The following is a 17,727-nucleotide window of genomic DNA, read 5'->3' as shown; positions in this document are numbered from 1 at the left end:
ATCAGACTCTTGGGTCCAAGCTTGGATTTCCTTCTTCCCTATATGCATATTTATGAGGCAGCTTTTTCCTGTGACATCTTTTTACAATGTATTTCTAAGATCCACTTGACAGAGAAACAACATGCAAAGAGAAATTGCAAAGCTACATTATCAGAACAACACTTTTGATTGATTTAATGACTCACAGTGTGATTGCACCAACTACAAACTTCCAAAGAATTTTTTGTCTTCAGGGAATATGACAAAAAACCAATCTTCATTTATAAGAGGGTCCCCACTTTGCCATGTCAAAACACCAGCACCCTGGTTCCTGGAAAACAGTAATTTTCTTGCCTGGTTGCACTGGTTGCTTTGGGAGTTTTTTGGGTCACAGTCACAGGTCTGACATCCTTTTCCACTGGCCAGGTCCCAGTAGCCAGAGGCACACTGGTCACATGTGGCACCCAGCACGTTGGGCAGGCAAGGACAAGCTCCTGTGGCTGGGTCGCACAGGCAGGCTGTGTCCCCCCCTGGGCACATGGCAGGGTGAACACCTGCCAGATTGCACATGCAGCCTGGAAAAGAAGGGCAATTACTGCAGCAGACAGTAATACAGACAGCTGATGGACAGTCAGAGCTGGATATAAAGCCTACGCTGTAGGTTTACTTTTAGTGATCTTGAACATGTTTAATCTCATACATATTACCTGTCTTTCTGTAATAACTTATATATGGCTTTGAGAAAACTTACTGTGAATGTTCAACCCTTTTAATGCAGGCACAGAAAATGAAGGCTCAGTGTATTTTAATCTTGTTACAATGCAATGTTAAATATGTTGGGTAAGGATAAGTTGATTTGCAGTAGGCATTATCCAGCGTGGGAATCCCCAGTAAGCCAAGATAAGAAGCCTTCCTTGTGAGGAGCCAAAAGTTCTTGCTTAACAATTTCTAACAGACATCTTCCAAGAATGAATGAGGGATGGGCTTGGACTGTATTTTAGAGATTCCCAGAAAAATAGTGTCTTGACAATACTTATAGTTATCTTGGCCATAAAAATTAAATCCTCAATCAGGCTCATCTGTGAAAATGAGTCTAGAGAAAAACTGGGAAGAAGATTGTGCCTTGCTTTTCCTTACACTCCTACTCTTCTGTTCAAAGTGCTGAATTACTGACGTGTCCTCACAGGGTCTATTCAATTGCCTGAATGCTCTCACTCTAGCCACTTAATGAAAACAACTGGTAAGGCAGGAAGTTCAGCAAGGGATCATCTGGTTAACTGAGCTCTAACTGAGCTTAGCTGGCGTCAGCCAGCAACATGGATAAACAATTATCACTGATTCCTTTACTTTTGATTCCTTCCTGAAGAAGCAGAATGCACATTTATTTTTCTAACAGAGAATACTGCTTTCATTTCACAAATTAGTATTTCCTAGGAGTGATATTCAGTATGAGAGTTAGTGAGACTTGGATAACAAAGAATTTAATAGATGCCATGTTATTTGTATCATTGATTTATATTTAGTAAATAGAGAAATATATTTGTGATTCTTATATTTTGCTCTATTTATCTGCTTTAGTTTTGTCCTCCCTCCAAGGTCTAGCATTTCCCTATAGCCTATTTTTTAAAAACATATTCTTGGTAGTAAAACACAGTTGCAGTGCTGTTACTTACTTTGACAGCTTTGATTGAGGGCTGAGCCAAAATAACCTGGTTTGCAGAACTGGCAGTTTGCTCCATGGGTGTTGTGTAAACACTTGGTGCATTCCCCAGTGACCCTGTCACAGGACTCTGGGTCTGTCAAATCAATGTTGTTATTGCAGGGACATGGTGCACAATCAAGCCCAGGGCTGCTGGGGTTTTTGTAGAACCCACTAGGACACTTGTCACACTGATTGCCTGTCAGAGAAAGGTAAAAATAGTGCTGGCTGATGGAATTCAAGTGAAACAAGTAATTTCCACTAATATTATTAAAATATTCAGACTGTCTGTTCCAATGCACATTTCCATAGGAAAATATCCACCTGCCCTTTAATCCTCTGAACAGTTTAAATTATATCTTCCTCACTGAAATCTGGTGGAAATACGCCCTCCTCATCCCAAGTTGTTTATACCAAGGAAGTCCTTTCAGTAAGAGCAATTAGGTGCCCCATCATACAACACCTCCAAACACCTTTTTCCATCAAAGTCCATTCAATGGCAGTAGTCAGGGTTAGCCATATTTTCAGGATTTTCCTTGGCCCTTCACTCCAACAGCAGCATTGGAGGGTGGGGGGTACCAGGAGTTCAGATGAACTCTGATGCTCTGTCCTTGCTTGCTGGCATTACAACTAGTACTGCATTTTGTCTCAATGCCTGCCCTGATCTGGGTGCAACCTCTGCATCTCAGAAACCATTCTGGGCAGACTGGTGTTTCTGGAACCACATCCACTGGTTCATCCTCAGCCAAGGACTCTCTTCCTTCAGAAGAGAGGACCCAGAGCCTTTCTCTGAGAAAGTGAGACCGCTGCTACAAAGGTGACCAAGAGTCTTGCTGGAAAGGAGCAGGGGCAATAAAGTCCAAAACTGAGGAGTGCAGTGATTTGTGAGGACAGAAGTCCCCTGGGTGAACACCAACATGAATAATGTTGACCCTACAGCAATTACTCAAGCAAAACCACTCTTGACTTATAAGGAGCCTTGCCTAAGTAAAGATGACAGCATTGGTTTAATTTTCAGCAGTAATTCCCATTAAGCTTTGCTTCCACCAGTGGAGATCTTTCTAATGCCCAAAGGAAGGGAAATATCTTCAGCTTCCCCTTTAGGAATTCAATCTAAGTCAACAAGATGTTAGGAAATGAGGAATCAGTTTGCTGCAAAAATATCTGCATTTTAGACAGCTGAGAACAGAAACCCCATTTCTAAAATGACTATTTGAACCATGAAGCAGTCACTTTAAGGCATAAAGTCAAAGAGTTTCCTCTATATGGAGAAAGACTTTCTGTGATTAGGAAATCTTATAATCTCTTTCTGATCATTCCCATTTGTGCTTGCAATGCTTCTTTTTCAGAGGTAAGAAGCAACTGCAGTTCTCCCCCCTCTCCTCACCAGATTAGTGTAATGCCTCTGGAAAGGAGGAGATTTCCAGAGAGTGACATCAGAATAATTAATGTATCTGCATCTTCACTGTATCTGCATAGGTGAATCCCTTTTGAAAACACTAACTGCACAATTCCCATTCTTCCTAGTCAGAACTTAGCCACATAATTTCAGTAAACTTGAGTACTAACTCTTCTTAGCTGTTTTATTAGCATTATCTCGTTATTTCTGAACACATGACAGGTGGAAGACGATAATTTTTTTTCTCTTACATTAATTTAAGTAGTATCAAAACCAGTCCTTATTTTGCTTCATACCTGAATATCCCTTGAGACAATTACAGACAAGCTGTGCAGATTGGGAGTCCTGGTAACAGGAATGTGCAAAATACCTATTGCTTGTAGGTGCCCCTGGGCACATGCATGGGAGACAGGGTTCTCCATCCAGAGGGTTTCCATAATAGCCATCCATGCACCTGCCAAAGCAGGACAACAACACAAAGCAGGACAAGTTGTCAAGTGCTTCATGCAGGTGAATCAATTTATATGTATATATTGAAATTAGTATTCCAGATCATTGTAATGCTATCTCCATCAATTGGTAGAGATATTTCAAAGGTGTTCTAAAATGGAAAATCAGAGCTGCATTCTCAAAATCTGAACCAAAAAGAAAGACATATGTTTTCCTTTCAATAAATGTTTGTGAAGACTTTCGCCTACTCTGGAACAATTTTAAACTGAATTATTATTGTTGAGGGTTTTTTGTAAGACAATGGATATATATATATATATATATGCACAATCCAGACTTCATAGAAACTGAGTAAGGTCACAATGCCCTTGAAGGACAGGGCAGGGAAGAAGAAGAACACTCTCAGCAACAGATGGTTCAGGATGTAAAGGCAGACAAGAAAACCACAGCGAGACGCGTGAAGAAGAAACAAGCTAAAATTAACTGAAAGCTTAAAACGCATGCACAGATGGATTTAACCAATCATGTATTAGCTTGAGGCATGAGCAGTAGAACACAATATAAATATAGCTTGCTTTTTGCAATAAATTGGCTTCACTTGATCATGGCGTGATGTCCCATTCCTGATCCTCTGCAGATGATGATATGGCATATCACACATGCTCTGCATAGGCAGCTAAAAGCTGCCATATAAAAATTCTCTATATTTACCTATCAGCACATATATTCATCTATTTCTATCCAGACAGAGTGGTTGGCATGACAGTAAAAAGTGCTGGCACAGGCAAAAAAAGCAATGATTCCTTAAGAGTACTCAGAGAATACTGCATATTTTAGATGCAACATATTTATTGAGCCATGCTCTGTCTGACATGTTCTGCAAACTTGGGGTAATGGCTCTTTGAAGGTGCTGGTGGCTGTGCTGTTACCCGAACTGGTGGGAGCTTTTGGGGCTCCCTGGGGGCTCAACCACCTGCTCACCATCACTGCCTCTGCATCCCAACCCCCCACAGTCCTGCAGCTGCAGCAACAACAATGCAGAGGCTCCTGGAGCATCCTCAGTCTTTGATCTCTTCTACTGTAGCAAATGGGAGCACAGCTCTCCATATGTATACAGGCAAGGCTAAAAGACTTGGCTATCTGATTTTCCTCCCCCTGGAGTCTGGAGATCCAGCAAAGCCACATGGCAAAAAGTGTTTCAGTCTGCCACTTTTAATCTGTTTGCCATCTACAAATAGAACAGCCGAATACTGTATTGTCTAAAAGCACTACAGGAAAAACTCAACAGGTTTCATGAGGAAAACCTTTTAAAAATTAATGACAAGGTACAGTCCAGCCAAACCAAACTAAACAAACTTAATTTCAATGTTCATGTTGAACTGTGACACTGCTGCCAGTGTACAAAATAAAAAAGAGGAGCAGTGCTCTGAATGGAGCTGGAACACATGGGAAAAGTAATTTGCTGGTAACACAGAACTAATATGACCAGCAAAGAGGGCACATTTACTTAAACTCCTTGAAGGTAATTGAGTATTAAAATGAGTATTCAGCACAATATTCAGCCTCTTGGCTAGCTTCATGCTGATTTTAAATTTGAAAGCTGGCAATTTGGAACCTGGCAGGAGTCAGTTTGTCCCACATACAGTGCTTTGTGCACGTCTCCAAGTACATGGTGCCATGGCCTCCGTGTCTCTTGCAGGTAGCCTACTGCAATGCTGGGTGCATGCCCTGCTGCAGTCCACCCACAGGCATTGCATGCACATTTCCACATGCAATAGGTAATAGTAATAGTAGACATTCAGCAGCCAGGCCCAGTTTCATGTTTATATGTCAATCACCTGTTAAGGTCAATGACCTGTTAAGGTCATTGATGCATTTGTAGGCCCCCAGCTACACAGGCATTTTGGAGACCACCAGTGTCATCGTGATATTTTCTGAAAAATCCCTTCACCAGGATTTCTTCTCCTGGGAAGTTGAGAAGGCTCAGAGAAAAATGTAAATAATTATCTGCTTGCTTCTCCTTGTGCTTTGCTGCTTTAGAATGTGGTAGGTGATGCTTTCATTGTGATTTGTCATTTAAGTAAAAACATGTGAATTGTTTTTACTTAATGACAAATCACAGCCAGCTGTGTCAGACTCTGAGGAGTCAGTCATGAGTTTTTATTATTGATTCTTGTTAAACCTTCTGAGGTATCCTTTTCTCTATAGTTTAGTATAGTTTTAGTATATAATTTATTTTAATATAATATCATAATATAATAAATCAGCCTTCTGAGAACATGGAGTCAGATTCATCTCTTCCCTCGTCCTGGGACCCTCACAAACACCACAACCAGTGTCTGGCGCAGCTTTGCAGCACAGCCCATGAACTGACCTCTCGCAGCGGCTTCCAGCAGTGAACCCGCGGCAGTTGAGGCACTCTCCGCTCCGAGGGTCGCACAGATCCGCGTGGCCATTACAAGGGCAGGGACGGCAGTGAGGAAAGCCAAAGTACCCAGGCAGGCAGCGGCTGCAGCGCTGGCCATCCACCTCCCGGCGGCAGGAGCACTGCCCCGTCACCTGGTCACACAGCGGGCTCAGCGAGCCTTGCGGGTGGCACTCGCACGCTGGAAAACACCAAAAGCAAAGCTGTGTCCTTAAAGCATTCCTGCCAACCCATCCCATCGCTGATGCTGCTCAAAGGCAGCAGGGATGGAAAATTTGTTATTCGTGGAAACATTTTTTATGTTGCTTGACACATAATCTGGGATTCAAAGACCTGAAAAATTGGGATATGGTAGTGGTAGTGGTGCTGGCTGCAAGCACTCACCATAGCAGCCATGGAAGCCAAAGCCATAGCTGCCTGCAGAGCAGGTGTCACAGCAGCGTCCCACGACGTTGGCTTTGCACTGACACTGGCCACCCAGTTTACTGCAGCTGGCATTCAGCGACCCTTGGGGATTGCACTTGCATGCTGGCAAGGGGAAAAAAATCAAAACAGGTTAGGTTGTCAAGGAGTTCTACTGCTCTCATCAGCTTGCAGGCTTCACACTGTAAAATAGGTAGGAAAGAATTTGGTTCTTCTTCTCAGGGGTTCACTAACCTGATGATGGCCATAGTTTAGATTATTTGATGGTGTAGCACCAATGGTGATGGTATATCAGGCACCAGCACAAGCCTTGGTGTTGCAGTTGCCACACTCAAGGCACTGCCTTCAGCACACATTGGGGTAGGACAGAAAGGGAGTAGAAAAGTGTAGATCCAAATAAAGACATCCTGAAGTCTAGAAAGATTTGCTATAGATCTGCATCTAGCTGGAGCACTGGGCATAACCTGCAAGCTGCATTTAGTTTGCATCTGTGTACTGTTTGTTTCCTTCTGGACACCTTGGACTAACTTATTGAGTGAAGATGCTCTGCTATCCCACAGAGGATGTTTTCCAGGATGCTCTGGAAAGCACTAGAAAACCAAAGTCCCACATTTCATTGGGATAATCTCATCACTTTAGGAATCAGGCCAATAGGGAGTTAGCACAGCCCAGGCCTAAATGAGGGGTTCACTGGTTGCACAGCTGTGACCTCATTGCCTGATATTAAAGTGAGTGAGGCATCAGTGCTAAAAATTGCCCAACCCAAGCAGATGCTATCACTTTGGAGGCATTGCTGCTAGGCTCCCTGGAAGAAGCTGGCCACCAAAGTTGCCCAGATAGGCCGCTCCTATTACTGGAAGTGCAGAAAAGTTCCATTTCTCAGGGACAAACACTTGGGAAATTCCCTGAGCTACTGAGCCCAGCTAATGGTGGGTCCAGGAAGCTGCCTAGGAATTTCAAACCCTACCTGCCACTGCCTTCTTGCTGGAGTATCATCAAGATTTTCTTGGTGGATTCTTCCAGTTTTACTGGAAACTCTTCCAGTACCCCAACTTATGTAGCATTATGTCTGGAATCTTACCAAGGCATTCAGCTAACCTACAGCATCTAGAGAGAGGGCTTTGAAACTTCTCTGTCAATTTACAGCAGCCAGAAAAGAAAGAATGCTTTGGCCATATGGTAAAGGCATCTGGTTGAAATGCTTTTCAGAAGACACAGAAACACTGTCATGGTCCCTCTCATGCTGCTCCATGAAGCCCATCAGCAGTGATGAACTCTGAGATTCATGCCACCAACAGGTGTTTGCAGCACACGCAGGGTTCAGCGGGATATACCCCGCACATCCATGGATATCACATGCTGGCCAGCTTCACTACACCACAGCAGGCTGAGAGCACCACAGTCAACATATCCTACAAACTCAAGGGAGAACCAGCAACTGCCCAAAAGAGCTGCCTGTGCAGGCTGGTCCTTACCGACGGCGCCGTTGTGGATTCGGGCTGACAGGCTCACTATGAGCCGTGCACACGCTTCGGGCAGGACGTGAGGCCCAACTTCAGATGCAATTTCAATACAGTGATACTTCTGGTATTCATCTAAATCCTTTTCACTGCATAAGTTCTCCACGGAGCTGATTCTGGGAATAAGTCCAAGCTTTGTTGTTAAGAGAGAAAAGGAAATAATTTTGCTTAGATATATTGAAAACCAGAATTTCCCACATTCTCTTAATGTGATTTCCATCTCAACGACAGAGGCCTGGAGCACTGGGCTTCCAAATCTGCATTTGTGCCATTCTGTCATCTAAATTCACATTTATTCTGAGGGTCTAAACATTCCCTGAGTTCTTCAAATAAGAGAGACTGTGTTTAAAAAAATAACATTATATAATAAGATCTCTGATATATACTCAGAACTGGTCTTGCTGTGCTGTGTTAGTGACGCCAAAAGCAGTGTCTGGCCAAAATTTTCACTTGTATTACTGTGATAGGGAAAAATCAGCTGAATGTTCTATGTCCAAGTATAGCCAGCCCTTGCCAGGTCTAGTTCTACAGGAATAATAAGAGAAATAGACCTAAAAATATTTTTCTCAAGAGAAGGACCCAAAACTAACACCCAGTTCCTGACTTGATGGAAACTTGGGAAATATCTGGACCTGATTCCCAGGAAGTACACATCTAATTTTACTATTCCAATATAATAATTAAAAATATCCATGATCCCAACAAATTAGAGATATTTAAAAAAAACCTAAGTGATGAGGAGCTGTACAAATTTATAACCATAGCCACAGCATCTTATCAGCACATATATATGGACTGTGTTCATAATCAATGAGCAACAGACTGAGATACATGCAATGCATGCAACAAATATGACTTGTATTGCTCCATGAAAATTTAACCAGATATAATTCTGCCTTTCCATACAAAAATATGCAAACAATGCCAGTGGAGAAAAACAGAAGCTGAATTTCTTTTAAAACACACTATACCTTATTTACTTATTTACCTTATATACTTCTAATAAGTCTGTAAGAAAAAAATCACTGTGTATAAATACAACCTTAAGGGACTTGTGACAGAACTACTCACTGAGTCAATCAAGATGAATGATTTTGCCTTCTTGTCAGAGGCAGAGAGCTGAGAAAAATACACATCCACAAAATATTCTGTTCCCGGCTCCAGGCAGACTGGAGTTTGCAGGATTGCAATCCTGTTTAGCAGAAATGAAGCACAGTTACAGCCAGGAGTCAGGACAAGGCAAGTTTACTGAATGTTGTGAGCTCTCCCTTCCCTCTGTGCCTGCAAACTGATGCCTGCAGCCTGGAGCAAGCCCTGCTCCTGTGAGGAGCACACCCACCCCCATGCCTGCAAGCTTTGGGAAAGCTGCAGGACTTCTGCCAGATGCTTCACTAAGTGCAATTTAATCCGGGGGAGATTAAACTGAAAATGGCAGATTTTACTGCTTCTAGCAAGGGGGTTTGCAACTCACTGTACATATTCATCCTTTCCTGTCCCTATTTGATCAAGATATTGGTCACATCCTCTTAGCTTCTCTCTATTCTTTACACAGGTCCAAGCTGAAAAGCTGGCTTTGAAAATAGAGTATGACAGTGAATTTAAGTCAATATTTCCTTTCTATACTGAAGCAGCTGCAGTTGGATCTTCAGCAGAGCAACCAGTCTCAGCTGGATCTCAGGCTGCTCTCCTGAGTTTGGCAAACCTTTGCCAGATTAAGGACTGGGACATCAGACTCTTCCTTAGAGCCTATGTAGTATTGTGGTGTGCTAGCAACAGAAAAGGCCACACATGTGTTTCTGATATTCCCACTATCCCACACATGTGTTGCTCTGCAGTGCTTCTCTTGCAGTAAATGATTTGCACTCAGAAGATCTACAGGCAAAAAGACACCAACAGTCAGACCTCTTTGCAGCTGGGAGAGGCAACTCATGTGGCTCCTGTGAAAGGACCTTGTTTTTGCAGTGTTGACCTGACAAGATACCAGCAGGCTGGATGGCAACGCTTGCAAGCCAGTCTTCCAACAACTATAAACAACAGACAAAAATTATGGCTACATTTTGTATCTGAAAAACCTGCTTTCTCTTTGCAAGTGTTAATGAAAGCCATCTGAATCACTGCACACTGCAGTGACAAGACAGACTTTCTCTTCATTCTTTATAGCACTGAAAAACAATGTTATTTGTGAAAAATTCATTGTATTTGCAATAGATAATGAAAAGCAGAGACGGAAATGGGACCTCAGCTTGTTCAAATGGAAACAGCTCTGTTAGAGTCATTGGAGTTGTTTCTTTTCTTAGCACAGTGTTTTTCTGGAGATATCCTTCATTAGCTGCCTTCTCACACATCTAATAAGAAATAGTAAACATAAAAAACTTTGTAACAAATTTATTTAAAATCCAACTCTTCAATCCTTAGACAGAAAAAGCTACCTCAAGCTAGCCCACTGAAAAATTGTGCCAACGTTTTAAGGCACTGGGAGATTGTTTTGCCTCAGAGTGCCAGTCAGAGAACAGAACACAATAGACAGCAGGAAAATATTGAGTTGTGGGACTGTCCCAGAGAATTGCAAAAGAGTAAGGAGCATACAAAAGCTGCTACCAATAAAACACTTGCGTGTGTTTTTGAAGACATGGGTAAGGACATGAGTTTAACCAGATTTGGATTAACAGATTTCCCTAGACATGTCATCATCATTAAGAAATCTTCTCCAGGCAAAAAATAGTAATTTGGCTATTTTCCTACAATTTTCACACATCTCAGAGTCCAGCTGGAACAACTGGGAAGCGGAATGCCTGCAAAAGGCCTGGATAAGCATCTGTGCAGATCACTCCTGCCTGTACACATTTTGCTGCTCAAAAAAGCCCAGCTAGGAGTACAGGATGCTTGTCTAAAAGGAACTGTATTTTCTGTGTATTTGATTTTTGAGTAAAAGTCCAGTCCAAGTAAAGGTGCCAAAAGAGAAACATTCAGAAGAGGAAATCTTGGCCAATGCTTAGAAAACACTTTTAGTGCAGATTTTTCATATTTGAGTGGAAAGGGTTAAGGGGGTCAGTGTAAAACATATTACTTGGTTGATAAGGCAATTTGTTACTGAGTGAAAAACCAAGCAATTTTAATTGTAGATATAAAGAATAGGACAAGTTGCTTATCCTATTATTCACAAAATAGACTCTGCACCTATCACAACATCACAAGACATCACAAGTACCTCAGGCTCATAGCGAACTGTGATATCAAAGTCCATAGCAAAGGGAACATTGCTGATGGCAAATCTCAGCCCAGCTCCACTGGGAACACGGGCAAAGCCATGTCCTGTCCAGGTGACAGCCCGACCAGCGCTGGGCTGCCGGAGCACCACTGCCAAATCCGAGTCCTGTCCAAACTGCATCGCACCCTGCAGGGACACAATGGCATTTTCAGCAACACACAGAGTCAAATTACCCAAAAACAAACTTGGAAAAAATAAAGGAAATATTTTTGCCACATTGTTTACTTATTTTAGCCATCAGTCTCATTTTCTGGACAAGCTCGAGACTGACAATCTAAGACTCTCCCAAAGGTAGGATATTTGGGGACACATGTAAAGGAAAGCTTCCTATAACTTTGCAGCAACAGCAATAAGAGGGACCAGAATAATCCACTCACCTCTGAATACTTGGCATCTCCAAACATTCACATTGCAAACCTTAAACAGAGTAAGCCTGATTTCACACATGGCTGGACTATTCCATTATAAGCAGGATATATAAATATCAGTACTTACAATGGCTGCATTTAAGTGCAGGAGGTACCATGCTAATGTCTTGGTAAACTTGTTGGAAATGTCTTGCAACCAAAAAAAATTACTTTTCATAAGAACTTTTCTCTTCCAAAAATTCATAGAACTCAAGTCTACAAAGGCACCGGACACAGCAGAGCAAGCCTGTCTGTGTGAATAATAAAATGTCCAACCCAACTGTGTACCAAAAATTGATATGTGTCAGGATTGTAATGTCTGAGACTGCAAATCCCATGTGTTCAGACATTTCCTTGCCCTTTGTTACAAAATAAAATTTTATTATTTGGTGTAAACTTAAGTAACTATTCAAGTTCTAATTTACCTGTTCCAGTCCAGATTTCCTTACAGTTCGTTTCTTGTTCCTGTTTAACACAATCTTTCCATTTTCAATCATGAACTCATAGCCTTTCTTCTGGAAGTAAATGTCACACCTTGGAAGAGTGCTTGGCTGAACCTATGAAGTAATAAAAGAGGAGCAGCACTGTCTCGACAATGTTGAAGGGTGGTAAGCAAGTAAATGAAAATTCACATTCTTAAAACAAGATTTATTCTCACTGGGAGAAACTCTAAATTGTGGCCCAGCAGCTGCTGGAAATCTTTTTCCTTCACTCCTTTAAAATTAACTTGCACTTTTCCCTCATAAGCTATGTCCCAGACATCTGTTTTCCATTTAATTATTGGACTGTAGGATGATTACAGATTGTGACTATAGCTAAATATTTGTGGATGCAACCTGAAAATAAACATTTTTTTATTATTCCTTATCTATAGTTTCTGTACAACATGTCAGAGAAAAAATGTTAGCAAAAGCATAGACAGAGGAAGGGATGCATTTCAGGTTTGCATTCAGCATGGGGAACAACTGCTCCATGTCGAAGGGGGAAAAAAAATTAATTTTTCAAAAAACATTACAGATGGATGCCAAATTCTTGAGGAAATTAGGTTACAATCAATGCGGCTATATAAGGCAGCAGGAATTAGTCCAATGGAGCAGAGAGTAATTTGATTCTTCCCTTGTTGGAGATTACAAGAAATAAAACATTTCATGAGAGCTATTGGCAATTCAAACACTTTCCTCTAATTTAAATAATTAAATGTATGTCTTTAATTCACGCTAGACCAGCTTGCACTTGAGAAGCAGCAAGGGCAGCTTTGCAGGTCATACCATGCTGTAGTGACTGTCCCTTTTGAACAGCCACAGTCATGGAATAGTCATGTCCATGGAAAACAAACTTGACAATGGTCAAGGAGCTTGTTTTGCATTTTCCTGCTGAAGAGCTGCTACCCAAGCAAGGGCTCTCCTCCTCAGCCTCAGCTCCCAGTGTCACCACCACAATTATCCCCTCTCAGTACAACCCCCAAAAAGCCAAATACCTACCAAGGGTGCAGAGCCAGAAAGGGGCTTTGCATGCTCAGCTTCATAAATATAATAGTCCAGGGGTAGAAAGAAGTATCCTGGAGCAGGCTCGTTGCACTGGCGGCTCACGATGTTGGGCAGACACCTGCACTGACCGTCCTTCAGCGAGCACCTATGGGAAGAGTTGGAAAAGGAAGGACATCAGAGTGGCACAGCGGGGTCCTCACAGCATGAGGGCAGCTCACAGCCACCCTCGTTCCACCTTTGCCTAATTTCTCCCATTGCTGGATTATCTCCATCACTAAACTTCTTCCTATCACCCACCTCCTCTGTTTCTGATGCTGCATTTATTCAATGCCACTTTTCCATGATTTCAGAGTTCACAACCTCCTTTATCTTTGTCTGTTCCATACCTGAAGCACTGATCCTTTTGCTTCCTGTCTATTCCTGTATCTTTTTCTATAAGAATCACTATTTCATAATTCTTAATAATCTGTTACCCACAATTATGGAGGCAGGACATGAGATCAGAAGGACCTTTGATGTGATATTGAATGTTTTCATATGCTTACACATGTATTTAATACACCAGGTGATTTACCTGCTCACAAGGAGATGCTCTACACATGGGACTGTGTGCTCTTCTATCTGAAGCCTAACATCAGTAGTGAAGACCCCTACACAAGAGATTTTGGAGGAGTCCAACTGAAACCAACCTTGCTTCTAAAATTACACATTTTAAATAGGACAGAGAAAAAAAAAATCTAGCATTTAAGGTAGATGTAGGAAGCTAAGTCAAAAATGTCACCCCTAACTTACTTCTAGGTTCTAATGATATTAGGGCCTCTGGTTCTCTCAAGGCATATGTTTTATATTTCATATTAAACATATCTAGTCTCAACCAGATTTAAGGTTGGTTTCAAAGGAAATAGGTAAATCCCCTTACACAAATAAATTTCCAAGATCTCCACCAAACTTCACACTGTTTGTATATGATGAAATTCCATCTACATTCTATTTCCCTATCTGTACTGTGACTATTAACCTAACCAGAAAATCTAGCCTAAGAGTTTATAAAAATTAAAACCAAGAAAGAACTTGAAGAACTTTAACTTACAAGTTATTCTGGGATCCACCAATATCACAGTCACATGGAGAACAGCCATACAAGCTGTTGCCAAGACCCCAGTATCCTGCCTGGTATAAAAAGAAAGGTTCTTTTATGGCAAATGTTTAAGTATGCAAAGCAAAACAAAACTCGTTCTGCTGGATGAACAATAGAGCACTACTGTGCTTGGCCATGGGAGATTGCTCCTCTTACCGGATAGCAGGGGTGCTCAGCCACTGCAAGAGCCAGATATTTACCCACTTGTACAAGCAAATTGCTCTGTAAATAGCTAAGATGGATCAAGGACATAATTTTGCATTTCCTTTCCTTCCTGGGAGTGCTCCTCCCCCTGCAATTTGATTGCACAAATACTTGGGAGCAGAGAAAGAAAAGCAAACGTGTCAATGCAAATTGAGAGCACACAGGTATAAAATTATTTTGAATTTTGACTAATTGTTCACTTTTCTGGCAATGAAAAGGTGTGAGATGAGTGAGGAGACTTCCACAACCGCATGCAGAAGTGAACCCAAAATCTGAGTACGTACAAGGCATCTTTCACAGCGCTGCCCTGTGGTGAACCTCTGGCAGAGGCACTGTCCCGTGGCAGGATCACAGACGGAGAAGGGCAAGCTGCCCAAGGGATCACAGTTGCAGGCTGCAGGGACAGAAAAGTGCAGTTACCTCACCAGGGCCCAGTGACAGCCCAGGACTGGCATTTACATTAGATGTGGCATCAGCATGACTGGCAGTCTCCATCCTCCACACAGACACTCTGCACATGAATGTGCCCTGGCACCCTCCAGCCCTCAGACTGCCCTTGGAAATGGACAATTTCCTCAGTGGGTCCCTCTCTGGGGGGAGCAGAGGCACTGGCAGAAGGCCTCAGCAGTGGATTGCCAAGGGCTGTGTGCTGATCTGCACTGCAGTCCTTGTGTGTGGCTGAGCACCTGGTGTGGGCATAACGTGCTCATAAACCCACCTGGGGTGCACCTGGGCAGGGGTGGGATGTGCTTTCACCAAGCCTTTCTCAGAGGAATGGTTGGCTGGAAGTTCTTTTGGCAAGGCAGCAGCTGCTGTCATCTCAATATCCTTTTTCAATTAAGTTGCATATTTGATAACCCTTCTATGAGCAATAGCCTGATCTGTTGCATTATATTATGCATTCTGAAAGTCATTTTGTGTTGTTTCAGTCTTGGATGCTGCAATAGAAACCTTAAATTTTGTTGATGTTAAATTACAGCAGGCAGCTGTGTATTTTGTGACTCAAGTCACAAGAGCATTACTGTGTGGATCTGTGCATTCAACTACCTTCAAGCCTTAAAAACGCTTTGGAAAGGAGGCTGGAAGGGGTGGTTTACATACGCTGGCAGCCCAGGGGGTCGCTGCCGCTCAGCCCGTAGTAGTTTGCCTTGCACTTGTCGCAGCGAGCGCCCTCCACGTTGTCCTTGCAGGGGCAGCGCCCCGCCACCGTGCCCAGCGCGGGGTCCGTGCGGCTCTCGCACACACCCTCGGGCAGGGTCCCCGCGGGGTCACAGCTGCATGCTGCAGGCAGGGTCAGGGAGACGCACAAAAAAAGCACATGGAGATGTCAGCGTGAAAATGCAGTTACAGAGCTGCTGGTGATCTGCCCTTCCCTCCTTAAGGAGTTTTCATGCCAGCCAATTGCTACAATTAAATAATACTCAGAGTGTTTTCTCCATCCTATGTTAATAATGAATTTAGGTCATCTTTCAGAAGAAGAGCTTTCATGTCTGAAAGATTATTTTTCTTGCATATGGCAGGTATCTAGCAAAAGTTATTTACTCCTCCCATCATTTTGGAGTCTCTTCTGTAATCGTGGAAGGTCACAGAAGAAACATCACTACTGCTATTTGTATTGACCTTGTTCAAGAAAAATTATAGCTTTGCTGGATTTCTAAGCTCTGTTTAGCAAGGAGTTGGAATATACAGCTCTTTTCACAGTGCTGGTTGGAGGATACTGTCATACAGCTACTTAGTAGGGCAGTTTGGATGTTATAGGTTTGGTAACATTTTTACAACCACGTGGACATTTAAGCACGGGGATGGCCATAGGGCTCGGAGCAAAGGGAACCAGAGCAGCCCTGTTTTGAGTCACTTGCAGAAGTTAAAAAGGGAAGCTTACGGAGGCACGGCCGAGGATCTGAGATGACTTTGAGTGGATCCTGGTAAAAGGAAGGTTTGCAGCTGTCGCAGTGCTGGCCCGTGGTGTTGTCCTGGCAGTCCTCACAAACGCCACCGCTGACCCCACCGCTGGCCTGGTACACGGCCATGTCAAAGTGGCACCTGCTGGAGTGGCTGTTGCAGTTACAACCTGAAACCAAAGCAAACAGTGGGGTATTTCACACCAGGTAAATGCTGTGGTCTGGCCACATTGCTGTCTACACTTAACACTGATTACTTGTATGGTTTCAGTGCCCAGCAAGATTATTCCCAGGCCTTGTGTCTTACAGCTGGGAGAAAAAAATGGAGTCTTCGGAGAGAACTGTATCCTAAACTTGGAAATGCAGGTGAGTGTGCCTGATATGCAGTGGGGAACACTACTCTGCTGAAGAAATTTCTAGCTGAATATTTGTTACGGATCCTAATGTATTATTCTTGTGAATACTGCATTACTTATTATTGTGGAAATAAATAATTTAGCCATGTCTAAATTCTTTCACTCACATGAAAAACACAAACCAATGAATGATCTTTTTTGCATTAGCTGATTTTCCCCCTTTATTGTTTTTTTGGGGGTTTTTTGTTGTTGTTTTTTTTTTTTTCTTAAGAATGCGAACATGAAACAGCTCTTCCTCTTGTAGGATAACACAGCACCTGTGGATGCAGGAATCTGTTTTTCTGGATGAGGCATGAAAGTCTCCCTTCCAGAAACCTGGCCATCTCATTATGGATTGGAGTAGGATTGTGCCACACCCACTCCTACTATTAAAAAGGAAAATATCATGTTTGAGTTACGTTTGCAAGCATTATCCTGTGTCCCTTCAGCTGGCCTCCAGGGAGCATCATTGTAGAAATCTTTACATCTTTCACAAGAGAAACCTTCAGTGTTATGGTGGCAGATACATCTCCCATGGACCTGTAACGTGGTGAGAAGAGAGAGGAGATAAGGTGACAAAAAAGGAGAGGAGAGGAGATATTTGTTTAAGATATGTAAGCAAGATCAGGAAAATTTGAAGCTCTTTGGCTCCCTCAACTGACATAATTTTCAATTATTTGAGTAAAAGATCTGGAGAATATATCCAAACATTAACCAAATAGTTTTAAAGCCACTGAGCAACATTTAGGAAAAAAATACTTAAAGAGATATCAAAGGAGACATCAAAATTTTAGATTATTTCTCTCTCTCCCTATATGGCTTCATATTGTGATACATATTTTCCAGGAGAAAAGAACTCTTGTTCCCAGAGGGAAAGAACTTGCAATCACATTCCTGGAATTTTTAATAATCCATTTTTCATGGGTTAGTTTGCATTATCAGCTATTCTTTGTGCCAGTGCCTCCTCTCCCGTTGCAGAGCCTCCAGGCCCAGCTGGAGTGTGGAATGCACCCAACAAGTGGCCATTCAAGT

General features: G+C 42.5%; 1 protein-coding gene across 1 annotated transcript in view; it reads right to left on the bottom strand.

Moving 5' to 3' along the window:
* LAMB4 (laminin subunit beta 4) overlaps window positions 1–17,727 on the bottom strand; it is a 40,004-nt gene that overhangs the window by 14,180 nt on the left and 8,097 nt on the right. Inside the window, exons 8-23 of the mRNA XM_041474590.1 lie at window positions 17,115–17,235; window positions 16,282–16,470; window positions 15,501–15,680; window positions 14,684–14,793; window positions 14,148–14,227; window positions 13,052–13,202; window positions 11,996–12,127; window positions 11,104–11,289; window positions 9,798–9,919; window positions 8,967–9,087; window positions 7,851–8,028; window positions 6,337–6,480; window positions 5,902–6,133; window positions 3,374–3,531; window positions 1,653–1,877; window positions 334–554 (exon numbers count right to left, since the gene is read on the bottom strand). Of these exons, the coding sequence (XP_041330524.1) occupies window positions 334–554; window positions 1,653–1,877; window positions 3,374–3,531; window positions 5,902–6,133; window positions 6,337–6,480; window positions 7,851–8,028; window positions 8,967–9,087; window positions 9,798–9,919; window positions 11,104–11,289; window positions 11,996–12,127; window positions 13,052–13,202; window positions 14,148–14,227; window positions 14,684–14,793; window positions 15,501–15,680; window positions 16,282–16,470; window positions 17,115–17,235 (2,550 nt within the window). The remainder of the gene's footprint in view (window positions 1–333; window positions 555–1,652; window positions 1,878–3,373; window positions 3,532–5,901; window positions 6,134–6,336; window positions 6,481–7,850; window positions 8,029–8,966; window positions 9,088–9,797; window positions 9,920–11,103; window positions 11,290–11,995; window positions 12,128–13,051; window positions 13,203–14,147; window positions 14,228–14,683; window positions 14,794–15,500; window positions 15,681–16,281; window positions 16,471–17,114; window positions 17,236–17,727) is intronic.

This window comes from Pyrgilauda ruficollis, unplaced genomic scaffold, assembly GCF_017590135.1.
Source record: "Pyrgilauda ruficollis isolate IOZ18807 unplaced genomic scaffold, ASM1759013v1 scaffold33, whole genome shotgun sequence".
Classification (NCBI taxonomy): domain Eukaryota; kingdom Metazoa; phylum Chordata; class Aves; order Passeriformes; family Passeridae; genus Pyrgilauda; species Pyrgilauda ruficollis.
Note: the sequence above shows the minus strand (reverse complement) of the source record. Positions and strands in the feature narration are given on the sequence as shown.